Source organism: Sus scrofa, chromosome 6 (assembly GCF_000003025.6).
Source record: "Sus scrofa isolate TJ Tabasco breed Duroc chromosome 6, Sscrofa11.1, whole genome shotgun sequence".
Lineage (NCBI taxonomy): Eukaryota > Metazoa > Chordata > Mammalia > Artiodactyla > Suidae > Sus > Sus scrofa.
This window is the reverse complement of record NC_010448.4, coordinates 108547044-108566135: the sequence shown is the minus strand read 5'-3', so window position 1 is coordinate 108566135 and position 19092 is coordinate 108547044. Positions and strand designations below refer to the sequence as shown.

At 42.7% G+C, this 19092-nt stretch overlaps 1 protein-coding gene across 1 annotated transcript in view; it reads right to left on the bottom strand.

Annotated features, from left to right (window-relative positions):
* Nucleotides 1-17318, bottom strand: part of LAMA3 (laminin subunit alpha 3) — a 256883-nt gene extending 239565 nt beyond the window's left edge. Inside the window, exon 1 of the mRNA XM_003482042.4 lies at nucleotides 16905-17318. Coding sequence (XP_003482090.3) covers nucleotides 16905-17222 — 318 coding nt within the window. The 5' untranslated portion in view covers nucleotides 17223-17318. The remainder of the gene's footprint in view (nucleotides 1-16904) is intronic.

Here is a 19092-nt window from a genome sequence, read left to right as displayed (position 1 = left end):
TCCCGCATTGCTCTGGCTCAGCGTAGGCCAGTGGCTAGAGTTCTGATTGGACCCCTAGCCTGGGAACCTACATATGCCGCAGAAGCGGCCCAAGAAATGGCAAAAAGGCAAAAAATAAAATAAAATAAATAAAGTTGGAGGACAAGAAGAATTGGAAACGGTGTGGCAGGCGTATACACTAGTGCCAAGACTTGGGGAATTGTTGTGACATGACGTCCTAAAGTTGAGAATTCACATTTCCTATGAACCAAGAATTCTACCCCCGAACTCAGAACGCAAAAGGAAACTCTTGCACAAGCTTGATGGTGTGTTTAAGAATACTCACAGCAGCACTTTTCACACAAACAAAATCCTGGGAGCAACATAATCACCCAGCCACAGGAGTGTGGATGAAGCAACAGAGGTGTTTTCACATAACAAATGAATATAGGAACAATAATGGGTAAAGGAACATATATAACGACAGGAAACGATATGAATGAATCTTTGCAATATAACATTAATTGATAACACACTTTTTTATAAAATTAAGAACCACCAAAGTGATAAGCACTTACTTTTTAGGACTAAACATATAGATGTAATTAAAAATTATATAAAAAGGAAAGCAAAGGAAAAATTAATACAGAACTCAGGTTGACAGTACCCCAGAGTGTAGAAAATGGAGAGATGGCAGGTAAGAAATTCTGTAGTTAGACATACGTTATTGCCAAGGTCCTATTTGGGGTATTTGTTATACTATTTGTTTTACTTTTATTTTTGTATGTTTTTAAAGTCTTATTGACGTACAGTTGGTTTACAATGTTGTGATTACTTCCGCTGTACAACAAGGTGATTCAGTTATACATCTATACACATCCTTTTTTTTTTTTTTTTTTTTTTTGTCTCTTGTCCTTTTAGGGCCATACCCACAGCATATGGAGGTTCCCAGGCTAGGGGTCTAATCGGAGCTATAGACACCAGCCTATGCCACAGCCACAGCAACTCAGGACCCGAGCCACGTCTGCGACCTACACCACAGCTCACAGCAACGCTGGATCCTTAACCCACTGAGTGAGGCCAGGGATCGAACCCACAACCTCATGGTTCCTAGTTAGCTTCGTTTCCGCTGTGCCACGACGGGAACTCCAACACACATCCATTCTTTTTCAGATTCTTTTCCCACATAGATTATCACAGAATACTTGGTAGAATTCCCTGTGCTATATAGCAGGTCCCCATTTGGCCAGTCATTTCATATACGACTGTTATACTATTTCAAGTCCTTCCATCTGCTATATGCCTGAAACTAACACATTGTTGTAAATCAACTGTACTCCAATATAAAATAAAAATTAACTAAAAATTAAAAAAATAAACAAATAGGAGTTCCCATCATGGCACAGCAGAAATGAATCCGACTAGGAACCATGAGGGTCTGGATTCGATCCCTAGCCTCAACCAGTAGGTTAAAGATCCAGCATTGCTGTGAGCTGTGGTATAGGCCGGCAGCTATAGCTCCAATTAGACCCTAGTTTGAGAACCTCGATATGCTGCAGGTGCAGCCCTAAAAAGCAAAAACTAAATAAAGTAAAATTAAAAAAAAATAAATCCATCCCTCCACATATACATTAAAGCTGGCCACACAAGGACAAATGACAAAACATTATGGATTATGAACAATCCATAATCCAATTCTGCACCTGAGGTTCAATATTTTTACATAACCATAAACAAGTAAAAGCGGGACAAAGAGTGACAGAAGTCAGAGAAGAGGAGGATGGAAGAGAATAAAGAGGATTCTTACATCCTTGTGTTCAGTTATTCATCCATCCAGGCCACAGGCGCTGCTGATCACCTACTCTGCTTCAGAAGCTATTCCAGACAAAGGACTCGTGCTCTGAATTATGTCAAGGCTGTTAACAGCCAAGTCATGGGAGAAATAGCAAACGTAAGAGAAAGGACGAGAAGGAAAGGGGACAAAACTGTTCACATAAACAATAACTAGACAGAGTTGAGATCCAAGGCTGGAGGGCCCCACAGGACAAGCCAGTGTTTGCCCAGAGGCTCCCAGAGTGACCTGCACCTTTTTAGAAGGATGGGGAAGAAACAGTCTTTCCAGTAGCTCACATTTTCAATGATTCTCCTTAACCGAAAGCCGCTCATATGTGACACTTTGCAGCTGAATTCACAGCATAAATACTGTGTTGTTCGAAAAATCAGGGCATCGCCCCCCTAACCATGACTTCTCATCTAATTGTTTGAACAGTCATTCATTTATTCAGCTTTTCCAAATTGCTTTCAATGTGTGGAACACTGTATTGGTGCTGGGGTAAAAACAAACCAACAGGAAGATCCCGTTGTGGCTCAGTGGGTTAAGAACCCCCCTGATATAGTGTCTGTAAGGATGCGGGCTGGATCCCTGGCCTTGCTCAGTGGGTTAAGGATCCAGTGTTGCCATGAGCTGTGGCATAGGCCGGCAGCTGCAGCTCCAATTGAACCCCTAGCCTGGGAACTATATGCCGCCGGTGAGGCCGTAAGAAAACAAACGAATACACACTAAGAGTTGGACCCTGCCCCTGAAGAAATTTAGTGGGACAGAAGAGAAGCAACTCAAACATGACATGTCACCAGAAGGTGCTGGGATCAAGCAAGCACAGGGCGTGGGAGCCCAGGAAAGACACACCACACTTCCCCTGCTGGATCTTCTCCACACTCAGGTTCGCATCAAAGTCTTCAGAACCTGAAGACCCCGAAGTGAAGGCTCACAGCGGTGAAGGGCTTCGCCTCAAACCACAGAGCCAGGATGGGTGTGAGTCTGGCCTCGGTACTCACCGCCCAGACGCCTCCCATCCCCGCCTGGCTGCTCTGGAAGCTACATCAAAGAGCCCCATTGTAGATCTGGATGGAGCGAGGGGCCCGCACTGGAATAGCAATTATGTGATTTCCCAAACACTTGCCCATGACCAGATGTGTGGGAAGGAGCCCAGCAGAGGAGAGAATGCTGTCGGACAGACACTTAGCCGCATGCCCATGGCAGGCACAGAACACACGGCAAGACCTAACCACGCTCAGCCATCAACAGCCGATGACATGATGACCACGTCTGTGCTGCCGTGAGCCCTCCTCCTGGCATTACTCATGGAGGCTCTGAGGTTATGCGCCTTAAAGGCATGGTCTTAAGTGCCCAGACCCAAGCCAGCTGGAGCCCTGACGTGGAGAATAGTCTGGAGTGTGCTCATTCCAACCTTGGGATTGCTCCTTTGCAAAAACATTGGTCAGAACATTCTCCTTTCTGAGTGGCACAAAGCACAGCTGCATGGTTACCTCCAATTAAGATAAGCATCTTATAAACTTCCTGAGCACCTGGATGTCTACACATACTGGGGTGAAGGGTGATTACACAGCACAGGAGAGGGCCCAGTGCTGCAGCCCCCACAGGGATTTCACCCCACCAGGTGGAGGAGCTCTGCAGCTCAAGAGTGCTGGGTTCCTAAGGGAAAGGATTGGAGAGAGGAAACAGGGGCTCAAGGTTGGTTCCAGGTATGCATTTTTTTTATAGGCAGATTAGCAAATATCTGCAACTACAGGCACCAAGCAACCCCTCGTTGCCAGCGATAAGCCAACACTACGTATAGGGAACAAGAGAATAGAGGGAGAAGGAGAAGGAAGAGGATTATATGGAAACTATTAAAAAGATGGCGGCACAGGGAGTTCCCACTGTGACACAGTGGAAATGAATCTGATTAGTATCCACGAGGATGCGGCTTCCATCCCTGGCCTTGCTCAGTGCATCAGATATCTGGTGTTGCCCGTGAGCTGTGGTGTAGGTTACAGACGTGGCTCGGTGTGGTGTAGTCTGGCAGCCGCAGCTCCCATTCATCCCCTAGCCTTGGAACTTCCATATGCCTCAGGTGTGGCCCTAAAAAGAAAAAAAAAAAAAAAGGTGGTGACACATATTTTTGTGGCATGTAAAAGTTCCCAGGCCAGGATCCAACCCATGACACAGCAGCAACCCAAGCAGCTGCAGTACAATGCCAGGTCCTTAACCCATGGCATCACAAGGGAACTTCTCAGTTATCATTTTAGTCTCCTTATGAAATAATTATACTCCTTAGCACTTTATTTTCCCATTATCCCAATTCCCTCAACTCTTTTGTTCATCCTTTTAAATTTTATCAGTCACCTAAATTCTTTGGAAGACCAGAAAGGGAATAAATACACACAAAGATAAAAGGAAGTATTTACAAATTCTGGAAAGGATACAGAGATGTCACTCAGCAGTAACATTCAAACCACTTAGCAACGAGGGTAGCATGGCTTTCTGAGTTCCTAGAGACACCAAACACACTCCCACCTCAGGGCCCTTGCCCCTGCTAGTCCTCCGCCTGGAACACATTTCCTGGCCTCTTCATGGGGCTGGCTTCCTCTCAGTCCCTGGGGTTTCTGTACCAACCTTGAGCCCCTGTTTCCTCTCTCCAATCCTTTCCCTTAGGAACCCAGCACTCTTGAGCTGCAGAGCTCCTCCACCTGGTGGGGGAGAAACCCCAGGGACTGAGAGGAAGCCAGCCCCATGAATCTTCTTAGAAAAGCCTCTCATCTACTTGACCTAGAGAAGTTTCCCTCTTTAATCTCTACCATGAAATGCCAATTATTCTCCCTAAGACACAGTGGCAATCTCTATTATATTTGTTTGCTCATTGGTTGCAGTCTCCCCAAGAAAGGTTAGCTGCTTTCAGGCAGGGACCTTTCCTGCCTTGTCAGGGACTATACTCCCTGTCCTCTGTGCCTGGCACATAAATGTCAATAAATATTTGTTAAGTACAGTAGTGAGGACACATTACATGTGAATACATGCACCTGCAGGCTCCCAGGTAACAGTCCTTTCCTTAGTTGACAAGGAGCTTCATTAGGGATCATCCACAAAAGACAGGCTCCCCTGGGTGACCTGCCAGGAGTTAGATGGTCAAGGAGGACAACCAGCTAATCTGCAAGTAACAATCAAGACTATTCACTTCCGGAGTTCCCATCAAGGATCAGTGGTAACAAATTCGACTAGTATCCATGAGGATACCAACCTTCTCTGGGGAAACTGCCACCAGTGAACAAACAAATATGATGACACAGAGAGCTCACTCAGCAGGAACATTCAAAAACCTTGGATTTCCAGCCTCCGGAACTGTGAAAAATAGATTTCTGTTGTCTACAAGCTATTCAATCTATTGTGTTTTGTTATGGCTGGAACTCTGAGGGAAGAGAGGCTGGCTTGGCAGTGGCAGCATAGCATAGTGGGTAAGAGCATGAGCTCTACAGCCAGAGTACCTGGCTTTACCACATAGTAGCTGTGTGACCTTGAACAAATCACTGAATCTCTCTGCGCTTCAGCTTCCTCATTCATATGATGAGTTTGCCAAGAGTACCTCCTGCATAAATGGTTGTGAGGATTGAGAAGCCAGTTTGGGAGTTCCCATCATGGCTCCGTGGTTAATGAACCTGACTAGTATCCATGAGGACGCAAGTTCGATCCCTGGCCTTGCTCAGTGGGATAAGGATCCAGCATTGCCATGAGCTGTGGTGTAGGTCACAGACACAACTCGGATCCCTTGTTGCTGTGGCTGTGGTGTAGGCCAGCAGCTACAGCTCTGATTCCACCCCTAGCCTGGGAACCTCCATATGCTTCAGGTGCGGCCCTAAAAAGACAAAAGCCAAAAAAAGAAAAAGAAAAAAGAAATCAGGGTGTAAAAGGTGCTTTAGAAGAGTGCCAGGCATCAGTAAGTGCTACACAGGTGTGTGTTAATTTAACACATCAGGAAATCCCGATTCTAGCCTGTTCTATTTGGTGCCCCCTTATTTGTTATTACTCCTGTACACAGTATATGGTGCAACTTGAAAGTCATGGAGAATTATTTCTATTCCTCACCTCTTGCAACTAAGCTATGCGTGAATAATCCAATTATAACCCGTATTTCAAGCTAATATTCATTTATTAATTCCACATGTATCTTCTAAGCATCTAGGATGGGAAAACCACTGAGAGAATACAATATGTTTATGACATTGAGAAACTGGCATGGGACTCCATGAGCTGGCTTTCCCCGGGGCAGGTTCCACCCTATTGGCAGGAGGGATCTAACCAAGGATCTGCTGGTTCATGCAAACAGCTCTTTCTGTGAAGCAGAAACAGGCTCCCTGCCTCTGAGCAGATACAGCCTTGTCTGGGCTGGGTTTTTGGGCCCCTCAGCCAAAAGCCCATGTATACAGCACAACCCAGGCAGTTCCACTGACTAAGACCACTGAGGTGCCATTTAATAAATCTTTTCCCCACTAGGTTCATGGTTTCAGAAGGTTGAGCAAGAGTTAACACAGCTTTCATGAAAGCCTAAATCACAACTGGAAATGAATTTACGATCTGGGAGAATGTGTTTTTGTTGCCAAAATTAACCTTAAATAGTTAATACCTCCCCCAAATTTTACTTTAGCTGGTAAAAAATATGTCCCAGCATATGTAAATAATATCTGAACTAGTTATTGACACATCACCAAAATAATTTAACATCGCTATTCTATAGAAAACTATAAAAGTCTTTATGCCTGTGGATTATTTAGCATGCCAAATGTGTTCCGTGTAAAATGCACTGTACATTTCATTATTAAAAGAACTTTTTACTCAAAAGTTGTAAATGACTATTGTGACAAATCATTTTTGTAGCTCACCACATTCGAAGTCTTACCTAAGAATTTTTTCACTTCATGAAAAAACACACTCATTGAGTACTAACTATGTGCCAAGAAATATGCCAAGAAGTTTCGTCCTCCCAATAAACCTGGGAGATACACTATTATGAATCCTGTTTTATATATAGGAAAATTGATTACACAATTTTTCAAGGTCAGAGAGCTGATAGAGTCAGAATTCTAACTCAGATCTACATGACAGTAGCGCCAAAGCTCTTATCTCTAAGTGATGGCAGCTTGATAATATGTACAATGAGGTCATATTGTATTTTCCCTCATAGGAATTTCCCTAGTCTTTTAAGAAAATTAAGCCTGGTCGTCTACAGAAAGATTATCTCTGGATCATTTTTGCATCCTCAGCATCAAGCAGGTGCCTAGCATGTAAGAACCACTTAGTAAGTGTTTTTGAAAGAATGGATCAGCTAAAAGAAAAAGAAGTTAAAGACATATAGATTGAAAAGAAGGAAATACAACATGTAGTTCTGTATGCAGAAAATCCTAAAGAGTCCACAAAAAGATTTAGCAAGGTCCTAGGTTACAAGATCGGTCTACAAAAATCAACTACATTTCTAATGTATATGTGTTTGTGTGTACAGGAAGTAGTAGATATACAATTCCTAGTTCTGTCCACTGAAAGGATCTAGAGGTAATAACACACCAGTAACAATGAGCACACTCGATACTTAGATCTTTGTTTCTACATACCACACTCACTTAAAAAAACCAGAGCTCCTTGCAAAAGCAGATGGTTCCAACACTGGAGCAAAGAAAATTGAAAGTGACCCTGGAACATCCTGTGGTACCAGAAAGTAGAGAAACACTCAAAAAAGATGTGGGGATGTCACCAAAAATGGTAGAGAAGGGAGCCTCAGCAATCTATCCCACCACTGCAGCAAAAATTATTCTGGCAAAAACGGTCAGAATAAACTTTTTCAGAATTCTACAATCTATTAAAAAATCTACAACAATCTACAATCAGAAAACTTGAAGATAAGTTAATTGAAATTATAATCCATCCTAAGGATAAGAAATACAAAAAGAATGGGGAGTTCCCATTGTGGTTCAGTGGGTTAAGAGCCCAACTAGTATCCATGAGAATGCTGGTTCTATCCCTGGCCTCATTCAGTGGGTTAAGGGTCTGGCATTGCCATGAGCTGTGGTGTGGGTCACAGACACAGCTTGGATCCCAAGTTGCTGTGGCTGTGGTGTAAGGGGGCAGCGGCAGCTTCGATTCCATCCCTAGCCTGGGAACTCCCATATGCTGCAGGTGTGGCACTGAAAAATAAAAAATTTAAAAATTTTTTTAAAAAAGAATGAAGAAAAATTAACAATGCCCAAGGGACCTCTGGGATACATAAAATGGACCAACATACACATTTTGGGAGTCCCAGAAGGAGAGAAGAGAGACAAATAGGCAGAAAGGATATTTGAAGAAATAACATTTAGAACTAACCCAATTTTTTTAGGGCTGCACCTGCAGCATATGGAGGTTCCCAGGCTACTGGTCGAATCAGAGCTGTAGCTGCCAGCCTATACCACAACCACAGCAACTCAAGGGATCCAAGCCACATGTGTGACCACAGCTCATGGCAACACTGGATCCCTAACCCACTTAGTGAGGCCAAGGATCGAACTGGGTCCTCATGGATGCTAGTTGGGTTGGCTTCCACTGAGCCACGACAGGAACCCCTAGAACTTTCCCAATTTGATGAAAGATATAAATCTACACATCCAAGAAAATTAACAAATTCCAAATAGGAAAAACACAAAGAGATTCACACTGAGACACATTATAATCAAACTGTCAAAAGACAAAGAGAAAATCTTAAAAGGAGCAAGAGAGAAGTAATCCATCACATATGAGATCATCACTAAGATTAACAACTTATTTTTCATTGGAAACCATAAAGGCAGATGGCAGTGAGATCATACATTTAAAGTGCTTAACAAAAAAAAAAAAAGAAAGAAAGAAAGAAAGAAAGAAAAACTGAAACTGTCAGTCAAGAAGTCTACACTTGGTAAAATTATTCTTCAAAAATTACAGAGAAATTAAGATATTCCCCCAAAAACAAAAGCTGAAGGAATTTTTTGCTAGTAGATCTGCCCTAAAAAAAATGGTAAAAGGAATCCTTCCAGCTGAAATAAAGGATACAAGACAGTAACCCAAAGTCATACAAAGAAATATAAAACACCAGTTCAGGAAACTGCATAAGTAAATATGAAAGCCAGCATTACTGTATTTTTTGGTTTGTAACTCTTTTTCTCCTGTATGATTTAAAAAATAAATGCATATAATAATAATAATATTTTTATTTCGATGGACCATGATGTGTAAAGATGTAATTTATGACAAAAGCATCATTAAAAGGTGGAACAGACATGTATAGGAATAGTTTTAATGCTGTTGAAACTAAGTCGATATCAACTCGATCTGGATTGATATAAATTTACAATGTTAATTGTAATCCCCAGAGTGAGCAGTAAGAAATAACTTTAAAAAATTTACAGAATAGGGAGTTTCCATTGTGGCACAGCAGAAACAAATCCAACTAATATCCATGAGGATGCAGATTCAATCCCTGGCCTCGTTTAGTGGGTTGGGAAATCTGGCATTGCCATGAGCTGTGTTGTAGACTGCAGACATGGCTCAGATCCCACACTGCTGTGGCTGTGGTGTAGGCTGACAGCTACAGCTCTGATTTGACCCCTAGCCTGGGAACTTCCATATGCCACAGGTACAGCCTTAAAAAGCAAAAAAAAAAAAAAAAAAAAAATTATTTAGAAAAATTTACGGAATGGGAAATGAGGAAATCGAAATAGTGCATTAGAAAAAGAAATTAAACACAAGGTAGCAACGGAGGAATTGAGGAACCAAAAAATATATGACATATAGAAAACAAATAGCAAAATGACAGAACTAAGTCCATCATTATCCGTAATCACTTTAAATGTAAATGGATTAGACTTACCAATTAAAAACAGAGACTGGTAGAATGGATTTTGTAAAAACCACATAATTATCAAATATATGATGTTTATAAGAAATTCACATTAGCTCCAAAGACACAATTAAGTTGAAAATGAAAGGACAGAAAAAAGTGTTCCGTGCAAATAATGACCAAAAGAGAGCCGGAGCAGCCATACTAGTATCAGATACAATAGACGTTAAGTCAAAAGTTGTTATAAGAAATAAAGGCAGACATCACCCATTGATAGACGGGCCAATCAATTAAGAAGATATAACAATTTAAACACATCTGCACCAAACAAAAGAGACTCAAATAAATATACATGAAGCAAAACTTGATAAACTTGAAGGGAGAAATAATTCTATAATAATAGAGACATCAAAACTCCATTTCAATAATGAGCAGTTTCTCAAAAATTTTAACATAAACTTACTATACAATCTAGCAATTCCACTCTTAGGAATCTCCCCTGGAAAACTGAAAACATGTGTCCACACAAAGATTTGTTTGTGAACGTTCATAGCAGCGTTACTTATAACAGGCAGAATCTAGAAACAGTGCAAATGTCCATCAACTAGTCAATGGCTAAAGAAAACAAGGTGTAGCCATACAATGAAATACTGTTTTCTGCAATGAAAAGAAACTACTAAATCATGCAACAATATGAATGAACCTCAAAATCATTATGCTAAGTGAAAGAAGTCTGACACAAAACACCACGTTATATGATTGCATTTATATGAAATTTCCAGAAGTGGCAAATATTTAAACACAGAATTCAAACTAGAGGAGACAGGTACAGAGATTATATTAACAGACACAAGAGAACTTTGGGAACTGCTGAAAAGTCTAAATCAAGATTCTAGCGATAGTGGTGCAACTCTGTAAACTAACTAAAAATTATTGAATTCACACTTATAATGGATACATATTATGGTATTTAAATTATACCTCAATAAAGCTGTTAAAAATGACTCACATGCTCCAATCTACTTTTAGTAAATGCTGTGAAGAAAGTATGTGGCTTTCACATTCACGTGAGCACTAAAGATGTAAGATATGCACAGCTATCTTCCTGTAATGGTTTAGGTCCAGGGTTCTTATAAGTAAGGGCTGAAATTAATAACATTTTGTGCTCTCCTTTCCCTATGATTGTATATGTCTTTTTCCCGGATTAAATTATCCACACTCTAAATGGCACAGGTAATTCAGAGCATGATGTAAAATCTTGCAATTCAAGGACTGAACATTTCCGGTTCCACCTCTTCACCAGAAACCCTGAAAGTCCATGAACTCCAGGAACCTGTTGTGTCTTGAGAAACAAACTTAAATTGCTGAGAAGAAACACATACGCATACATTTCTTTGTCGATAAGTGACCTTGGCTCTCTAAAGGAAAATATTTATGTTTGCTTCAAATGGTTTGTACATAATTCATTGCTAAACTCTGACTAATGCCTGCAAACACAGCAACTATTTAGGAAAATCCTTTTTTCAAAAGGATCACTTATCCTTCAATTGCTGACTGTAATTATTTGTCTGAAGTTTCAAAATAACTCATTAATAATTGCTACAAATATATTAATGGACATAGTAAATGTCTTAGATCTCTCCAAAATTTTCACATCAGTTCACAAAGGAAAAGGCCTTTGTTGAAATTAACAAAAGGCTCTTTTTCACAGTAGTTCTATAAACAGAGCCTTAGTTTCCTGTTTATGGCCATTATTAGTCCAAGTTACAAACACACAACTGGGACTGCTTTGTGGCAAGCTCGCTCACTCTTAGCGGTAACTCTCTTTCTCTATCGATATCATTCAGGTTAAAAACAAATTCTTATGCATAAATCAAAGTGCAGTGGAAGAACATATAAAAGATATGTTCTATCCCTGGCCTCAATCAGTGGGTTAAGGATCCAGCATTGCTGTGAGCTGTGCTGTAAATTGCAGACACTGCTCAGATTGCATGTTGCTATGGCTGTGGTGTAGGCTGGCAGCTACAGCTCAGATTCAACCCCTAGACTGGCAATTTCCATATGCCATGGGTGCAGCCCTAAAAAGGCAAAAAAAAAAAAAAAAAAAAAAAGTTGAGATCATATGTTTGGTAAATAAGTGCACTTCACTACTTGTGAGCATAGTGCTTATGCCAAGCTAACCAAATATATTTTCATTTTTTTTTCCTTTCCTTTCGTTTTCTTTCTTTGCTTTTTTTTTTTTTTTTTTTTTTGCATTAGGAAGTTCCTGGGCCAGGGATTGAATCCAAGCCACAGCTGTGACCGATGCCATGGCTGAGGCAACACTGGATCCTTTAACCCACTGCCCTGGGCCAGGCATCAAACCCGCACTTCCACAGTAATCCCAGCAGCTGCGGTCGGATTCCTAACCCACTGAAAGACTGTTTTCAACACAGCCTTCCACCTCCATTTTACCATCATCTCTGACAGATGTCAGTAAATTCAGCCATCCCTTGATATCCGTGAAGGACTGGTTCCAAGGACCCTACAGACACATAAATCTGCAGATGCTCAAGTCCCTTGCAAAAAGTAGAGTAGTATTTGCATATAATCTACGCACATCTTTCTGTATACTTTAAATCATCTCTAGATGACTTGTAATACCTAGTCAATCCTATGTAAATAGTTGCCAATGCAGGGTAAATTCAAGTTTTGCTTTTGGGAACTTTCTGATGTTTTTTCTCCTAAGTATTTTTGGTCCACAGTTGGTTGACTCTGTGGCTGCAAAACCCAAGGATACTGAGGGCTGACTGTAATAATTCCTTTACATTCCATAGGTAAGTGAACATTTAAATTAAAGCACAAGCTTTGACATTTTCAGTTATAATTACTTTTTATCAGAATAGAATTAACTTGCATATTTTTGTCTACTCTTTATATTAACTTCTTTAGAGGCTTCAACTGTATTTTCACTCCACTATCCTTTCATTCAGTATTTCCCAAGCACCTAATCTGTTCTAGGCTTTGTGCAAAACACAAGAAATACAGTCGTGAACCAGAGAGACAAGATCCCTGAATCACAGAGTTCTCAAACACCAAAAATTTTATGTCTAAGCAATAACAAGTACATCAAATCTTATCTAATGACTCTTAGGTCCAGAGAAACCGCAGCAAATGTTTTCCATACAACAAACAAAATGCAGACTTTTTAAATGCCCTGGCTATTGACACATGCTACCATTCACGTCTCAGCATTGTTATTATAGAATCAGGACCATAAACCCAGATCTTTTTCCCCAAGATGTGACTTTTATCCATTTTTTACATTTTTTTTGCAAAATCGTTTTGGCCTGAAATTCTAAACCATGACTGGCCCCAAAGACTTATTTTTAGAAAGGTCCAAGAAATACAACTATTTTCTTTTATGCTTTGCTACTTCCCACCTTGAGCTGCAAATGAGCAGATACAAGATAAGCATCACTCAGGTACAGCCAAATGGTTAATCACAAACTCTCTTCCCTTCCTCCGCCCATCTCCCACCACATCTCACTTTTCTGAAAGGCAGGTCTGCACCAACTGCTGCCATCCCTGGGCTAAAACAAGGGTCTAACAGCCTGGCTTCTGGAACTCACCTTCTCCTTGTCACCAACATGCTTCTCACCTCATGACATGAGAACCTCTCACATCAGCAATCAGTGCAATTTCTCAAGCCCTCAACTGTGAAAGCAGAAAGCACTTTTGTTCTCCCCTTGTGTTTAGGGAACAATTAGGCATAACACCAGATAGCAATCTTCTCCTGCAGGTTACACCTTGGCCTGGAAAGGCAGTCAGCTGAGTGCCCTCAGAAAGCCACTTCCTACTCTATCTAGGACTGTGGACCCAGGTTTAAGGACTTATTCTGGAAACTCAATCAGAACAAGAAACGTGACTTGTCTGGACTCCCAAAAGAGTGGCGTCAACCTATGATGCTCAATATATATACCAGCTGAGGAGAATAAGGGTTGGCCCATTTCTAGGCAAATCTGGGAAAGAAGAGATGGCTGATATTTTCCTTGATAACTTCCTTCTCCTTACATTTATTGTCCTCACAATTAGAACAGTTCTCTCCAAAGCTTGGTGTTCCAGGCAATCCAGTGGGGTGCAAGGAGGTAATATTAAAACTGTTTATTTCACTTAAATAAATTCCATTTTACTAATATTTTATATACAGATTGCTTAAGAGCCTTCACCCAGACCACAAGTCAGCTGATCACAAGTCACCAAGAGTCCTGAGTATCTGTTCAAGGGAAGAGGAGAGGGTCCACCAGGCCAGCATCTTATCAAGACACAAGGAAGCCTATGTGCACCTGATTAAGTGGACACGTGCATTCTATTCTCCTAAGAAGCAGAACAATTACAACCTTGTACTGCAGTGGGGTGTGATCATGAAATTCTTTTGACTTATACAGGTTCGCTGGTTTTTTCACAGTAAAGTACTTAAAAGACCTCTTTTTTTTTTTTTTTTTCTCTTTAGGGCCACACACTCGGCATATGGAAGTTCCCAGGCTAGGGGTCAAATCGGTGCTGCAGCTGCTGGCCTACCCCACAGCCACAGCAACGCCAGATCCAAGCAGTGTCTGCAACCTACGCTCATGGCAATGCTGGATACTTACCCACTGAGCGAGGCCAGGGATCGAACCCTCGTCTTCATGGATACTAGTCGGACTCATTTCTACTGCACCACAATGGGAACTCCCAAAAGATCTCTTAAATTTAAAGATGAGTTGTACTTTTTTTCACAAAACATTCCAAATTGACTAACTTTTGCTGGGATGACAAGTGACTGCCAGTAATATACCACTTAACAGATATTTACAAAACAGAGTTACTTTGTTCCATCAAAGAAAAGGTGCTATTCTTAAAATGCGTGAAAAAGTAAGTACTGTTCTAAAGAAATGAATGCTTTGGAGAGAGCGTTTTGAAAAAGAGATGTTTGGAAATGTCTCATCTTTTGTTGTTGAAAAGATGAAACTGTGTTACTCTAAAAAGTCTGCTGATTTGGGCATCTTAAAAACACAGAAACAGAATTTTGTAACACGTATTATTTTTGGAAAGAAGGGTGAACTCTGAATCTATTGTTTATAACAAAAAACACAACACTTTCCTACCAGGAAGTACTGAATTCTACTTGGAAAATGAACATATACTGGCCAAGTTTCTACTTATAAAAACTTTTAGAATAACTGGAGGATGGAGCAGCAGTATGAATACCATGATTTAGAAAATTCATAAAGGTCCCACTCTTAGAAAGGTCTCTCACTAAGTTTAATGTGCTGCTATCACAACTTGAAATTCATAATTTTTGAACAAACAGCTCCACACTTTTATTTTGCAATGGACTCTGTAAATTATGCAGCTGTGGCGTTCCCGTCGTGGCTCAGAAGAATCTGACTAGCATCCAGGAGGACTCAGGTTCGATCCCTGGCCTTGCTCAGTCCATTAAGGATCCAGCGTTGCCATGAGCTGTGGTGTAGGTCACAGATGCGGCTTGGATCTCGCATTGTGTAGTTTGTGGTGTAGGTTGACAGCTGCAGCTCCAATTCGACCCCTAGCCTGGGAAGCTCCATATGCCCTGGGTGCATCCCTAAAAAGACCCCCCCAAAAAAATTATGCAGGTGGTTGTGGAACTCTGGAGTCAATGCTGTTCTCTTATTTGAATCTATGTATTTTTTGAGGTGACAAGAACCACTGAAATCCAGTATTAATATAAAACCAGGAGTTCCCGTCGTGGCTCAGTGGTTAACGAATCCGACTAGGAACCATGAGGTTGCGGGTTCAATCCCTGGCCTTGCTCAGTGGATTAAGGATCCGGCGTTGCCGTGAGCTGTGGTGTAGGCCAGTGGCTATGGCTCCGATTCGACTCCTAGCCTGGGAACCTCCATATGCCGCGAGGGAGCGGCCCTAGAAAAGGCAAAAAGACAAAAAATTTTTTAAATAAATAAATAAAACCATGAATGGCTATCATGTTAAGTGCTAAACTGCATTTGTCAAAAATAATTATATATGATTACATTTGGATATTTATTTTTATAACTATACACAATCACAAATAAAACATTCGGAGAAAGCAAAATTATTTGGGGCTGTTAATAAAGAAAATTTCAAGTGTTTTCATCATTTGTAAACTGTACTTTTGTGTGTTTTATAGAACACAAATTAATAAAGTCATACATGCATATAATTTATAAATAGGTTAGCATATACTGCATAAGAATATACCACATATTGAACTTGTTATTTATGGAAGTGCTTGGTCAAAAGACTTTCTAAAACATTGACCTAGACTCTGAATGATAATCTTTTGCTTTTGGAGCCCAAACTCTCTCTTCCCGCTACACTTTTCGCCGCAATATTTCCCGGGAGAGGGAAGGAGGTGATGACGGCTCAGTGTAAAGAGGATTTGAGGTCAGGACTGGGTTCAAATCCAAGTACCCTACTTTATGACATAGGCACATTTCCTAACCTGCTCACATGACCCAGTGCCCAGCGGTGTTGTGAGGACTGTATGTAAGGCCTGGCACACTTTCAGATGGTGGTGAAGCACCAGAGACACAAGCATTTACACAGGTGTTCACAGTAAGCGTCTGATGGACTCCAAGCACCGTGTCCATCTCTGTCCATTTCAAGTCTCATTAGCCCCAATGACTCTGGATGGGCACTTCAGGCGGTGGGGTGAAGTGTGTCTTTTCGGTGAGACTGGAGTGATACTACAAGTTCTCTCTTAAAAGAAACCGCGGAATCTAACCGCTGCCAACTTCTCCGGCATAAGGTCGGGAAGATAAAAGGCCTCGAAAGAGAGGCGTGGATGAAGCCCAGGGTTGGGGGGTGAGGGGGCCTCAAGGCTGGCTGGGAACTACCTGGGTGACGGAGGCAGGGCAGGACTACAGGTCAATGCATTCCTAGGGCGCAGTTTCAGACTTTCTCCTGGACGCGCCCAAACTTAACCTAAGCCTGCACGCGCCTTGCGTGCTTTACCCACCCGGCCTCGGGCGGCGTGAACGAGGGCTGTGCTCCCGCAGGATTACCTACCTGGGCACCATGCTCACCTCCCCAGGTCGCTGGCCCGCGAAGGGGTTAGGGGAGCCCTTCCAGGCCGCCTTGGGGCACGAGAGTGCGGGGGAAAGGGCCCGACCCCTTCGCAGAGGATGGCTGGCCCGCGCAGGGAGGGGGAGGGAGCCCGCCCGGAGGGAGCCCGCCCTCGGCCGCCTCTCCCAGCCTCTCCCGGGCCCTTACCTGGATGGTTTGGCCGCTGCCCGGGGCGGTGGGCCCCCCCACCAACTTGCAGTAGAGCTCAGGCCGCGGCCGCGCGCCGTCGGGCTCCCGCTCCCCGCAGGTGGCGGTGGCCCAAATCCTCGCCGCCTCGGCCAAGTTGAAGTAGGGCGGGTGCAGGCTGAGCTGGGCCGGGGTCGGGGGGCCCCGAGCGGCGGGGCACACGGCGGGCGGCAGCAGCAGCAGCAACAGCCGCAGGAGCAGTGGCAGCCCAGATCGAGATGCCCAGCCCCGAGCCTGCGCTGCCGCCGCCATCCCTCCTGCGCTGTCCTCCTGCCGCATTTGCCCGCGGAGAGGCTCCGGGACACCGCCGTCCAGGGGCACGAGCTTCACGCGGCAGGCTAGCGCAGCCCGGGTGTGGGCGGAGGCGGTGTCTGATCCGCGCCCGCGCCCCACGCGCCGGGAGCCCGCGGCGAGGGGGCGGCTCCTTGGTTCTGGAACGCGCTGCGGCCGGAGCGGGTACCCGCCGAATCACGAACTGACAGCGCCTGGCCTCAGCCGCAGGCTTGGTCTCTGCAAGCTCGCCGCGCGCTGCAAACTAGAAGGCAGAAAGGGTGAAAGGCGGTCCCCCGGTCCCACGCTAGCGGCTGATGCCGGCCCCCGACCGCCCCACCTTCCCACGGCCAGGGCAGACACCAGATTCTCCTCCAAGATCCTCTCGGTGGACCTGAGACAAGAGGGGAGGAGGCTTGCGGCGATGGGGGGTGAGAAGCAACTGCCGCTGCATGCAGAACTTACACCAAAGATGTTGGGTTTCCCAGACAAGTCTCAGTTGTCGGAAGGCAAGTTCCATCAATTCTCAGACACTGTGCCAACGATATCTATGACACTGCAGCCACATATTGAGTCTAGGATCAAAGGAGCTCCGGGGAACTGGTAGTGGGAGAACATATACAATGTAAAGACAGCCACTAATGCAAGTTCTGGTTTGCCAAGCTGTAAAGGTACCGTGGAGGAAATGCTTGAGATGTTCAATCTGCTTTATTTTACAGCTACACGGAGGTGTTGAATGTTGTAGTCCAGCTGTCACATTGGCCTCTGGGCAAAGGACTCGAACTCCTTACCCCCTCAGGATTGAGGCTTGGTCTTTTAAGCAGGACATGTCACCAAAATCGAGCCCACAGAGGCCCTTTAACAATTAAAAGAGGGAGTTATTGATGCAGGCCAGGGCGGATGGAAGTGCCTGCAGAGAAAGTAGGACTGGAGCTTCGAAGGATGGAGAAGGGAAAAAGAGGGAGGATGTGAGATTACTGTTTGAACCAAGGTTAAGAAAGGGATTTTAAAAATTATGACAGTTGAAAGGAGAGGAAGCTAGCCAATGTGTTTATTAAATACCAGAATTTGCTGTAGGAAGAAGGAACCATGTCGATTTAATCTTCTGTTCTTCAAGAATAAGAGGAGAGACAGGAATTTGTGAGCATAACACAGAGGAGCTGTAAGTACATAAATCGACTACATAAAAAATAACAGTGTGTACATCAAAAAGCAAACCAGGAATTCCTTTGTGGGCTAGTGCTTAAGGACCCAGGAGTTGTCACTGCTACGACTGGGATTAGATCCCTGGCCCAGGAACTTTCACATACTGTGGGCATGGCCAAAAATAAATAATTTTTTTAAAAAAAGCAGACCAGACAAAAGTTAAAAAAAAAATGAGGGAGGAGAAAATGTATACCATAAATAACTTAGAATTCACGATTTTAATATATAAAATGCTTTTACCAAATAATTAGAAAAAGATGAAAACTCGGGGCTTAGAAACCTAAAAAATCTTAGGAAAATGAATTCTTAAGCTAATAAATAAATGAAAAATAGTTTGGCCTTTCTGAGAATTGAAATGTAAGCAAAGAACTAATGAGACTCATGTTTCACCTATCAAACGGGCCAAGATTGTTTTTTAATGATAAAACTGAATGTTAAAGAGAACTCAGGGAATCAAATATAACATCCTTGGTGGAAGTGTAAACCAAAATTTCCTTTCAGGAGGGGAATTTTTGCAGTGCTTAGCAAATGTCCTCTATGTGCATATATTTTGCCTTAACAATTTCACTTGTAAAGATTTTTATCTGGGAAATGGTTGAGAAAGTTTGCAAAGACTTAATGGCAAGGACTTATCAGAGATATTTTAATTTTCTTAAGTTTTTGTTGTTGTTTT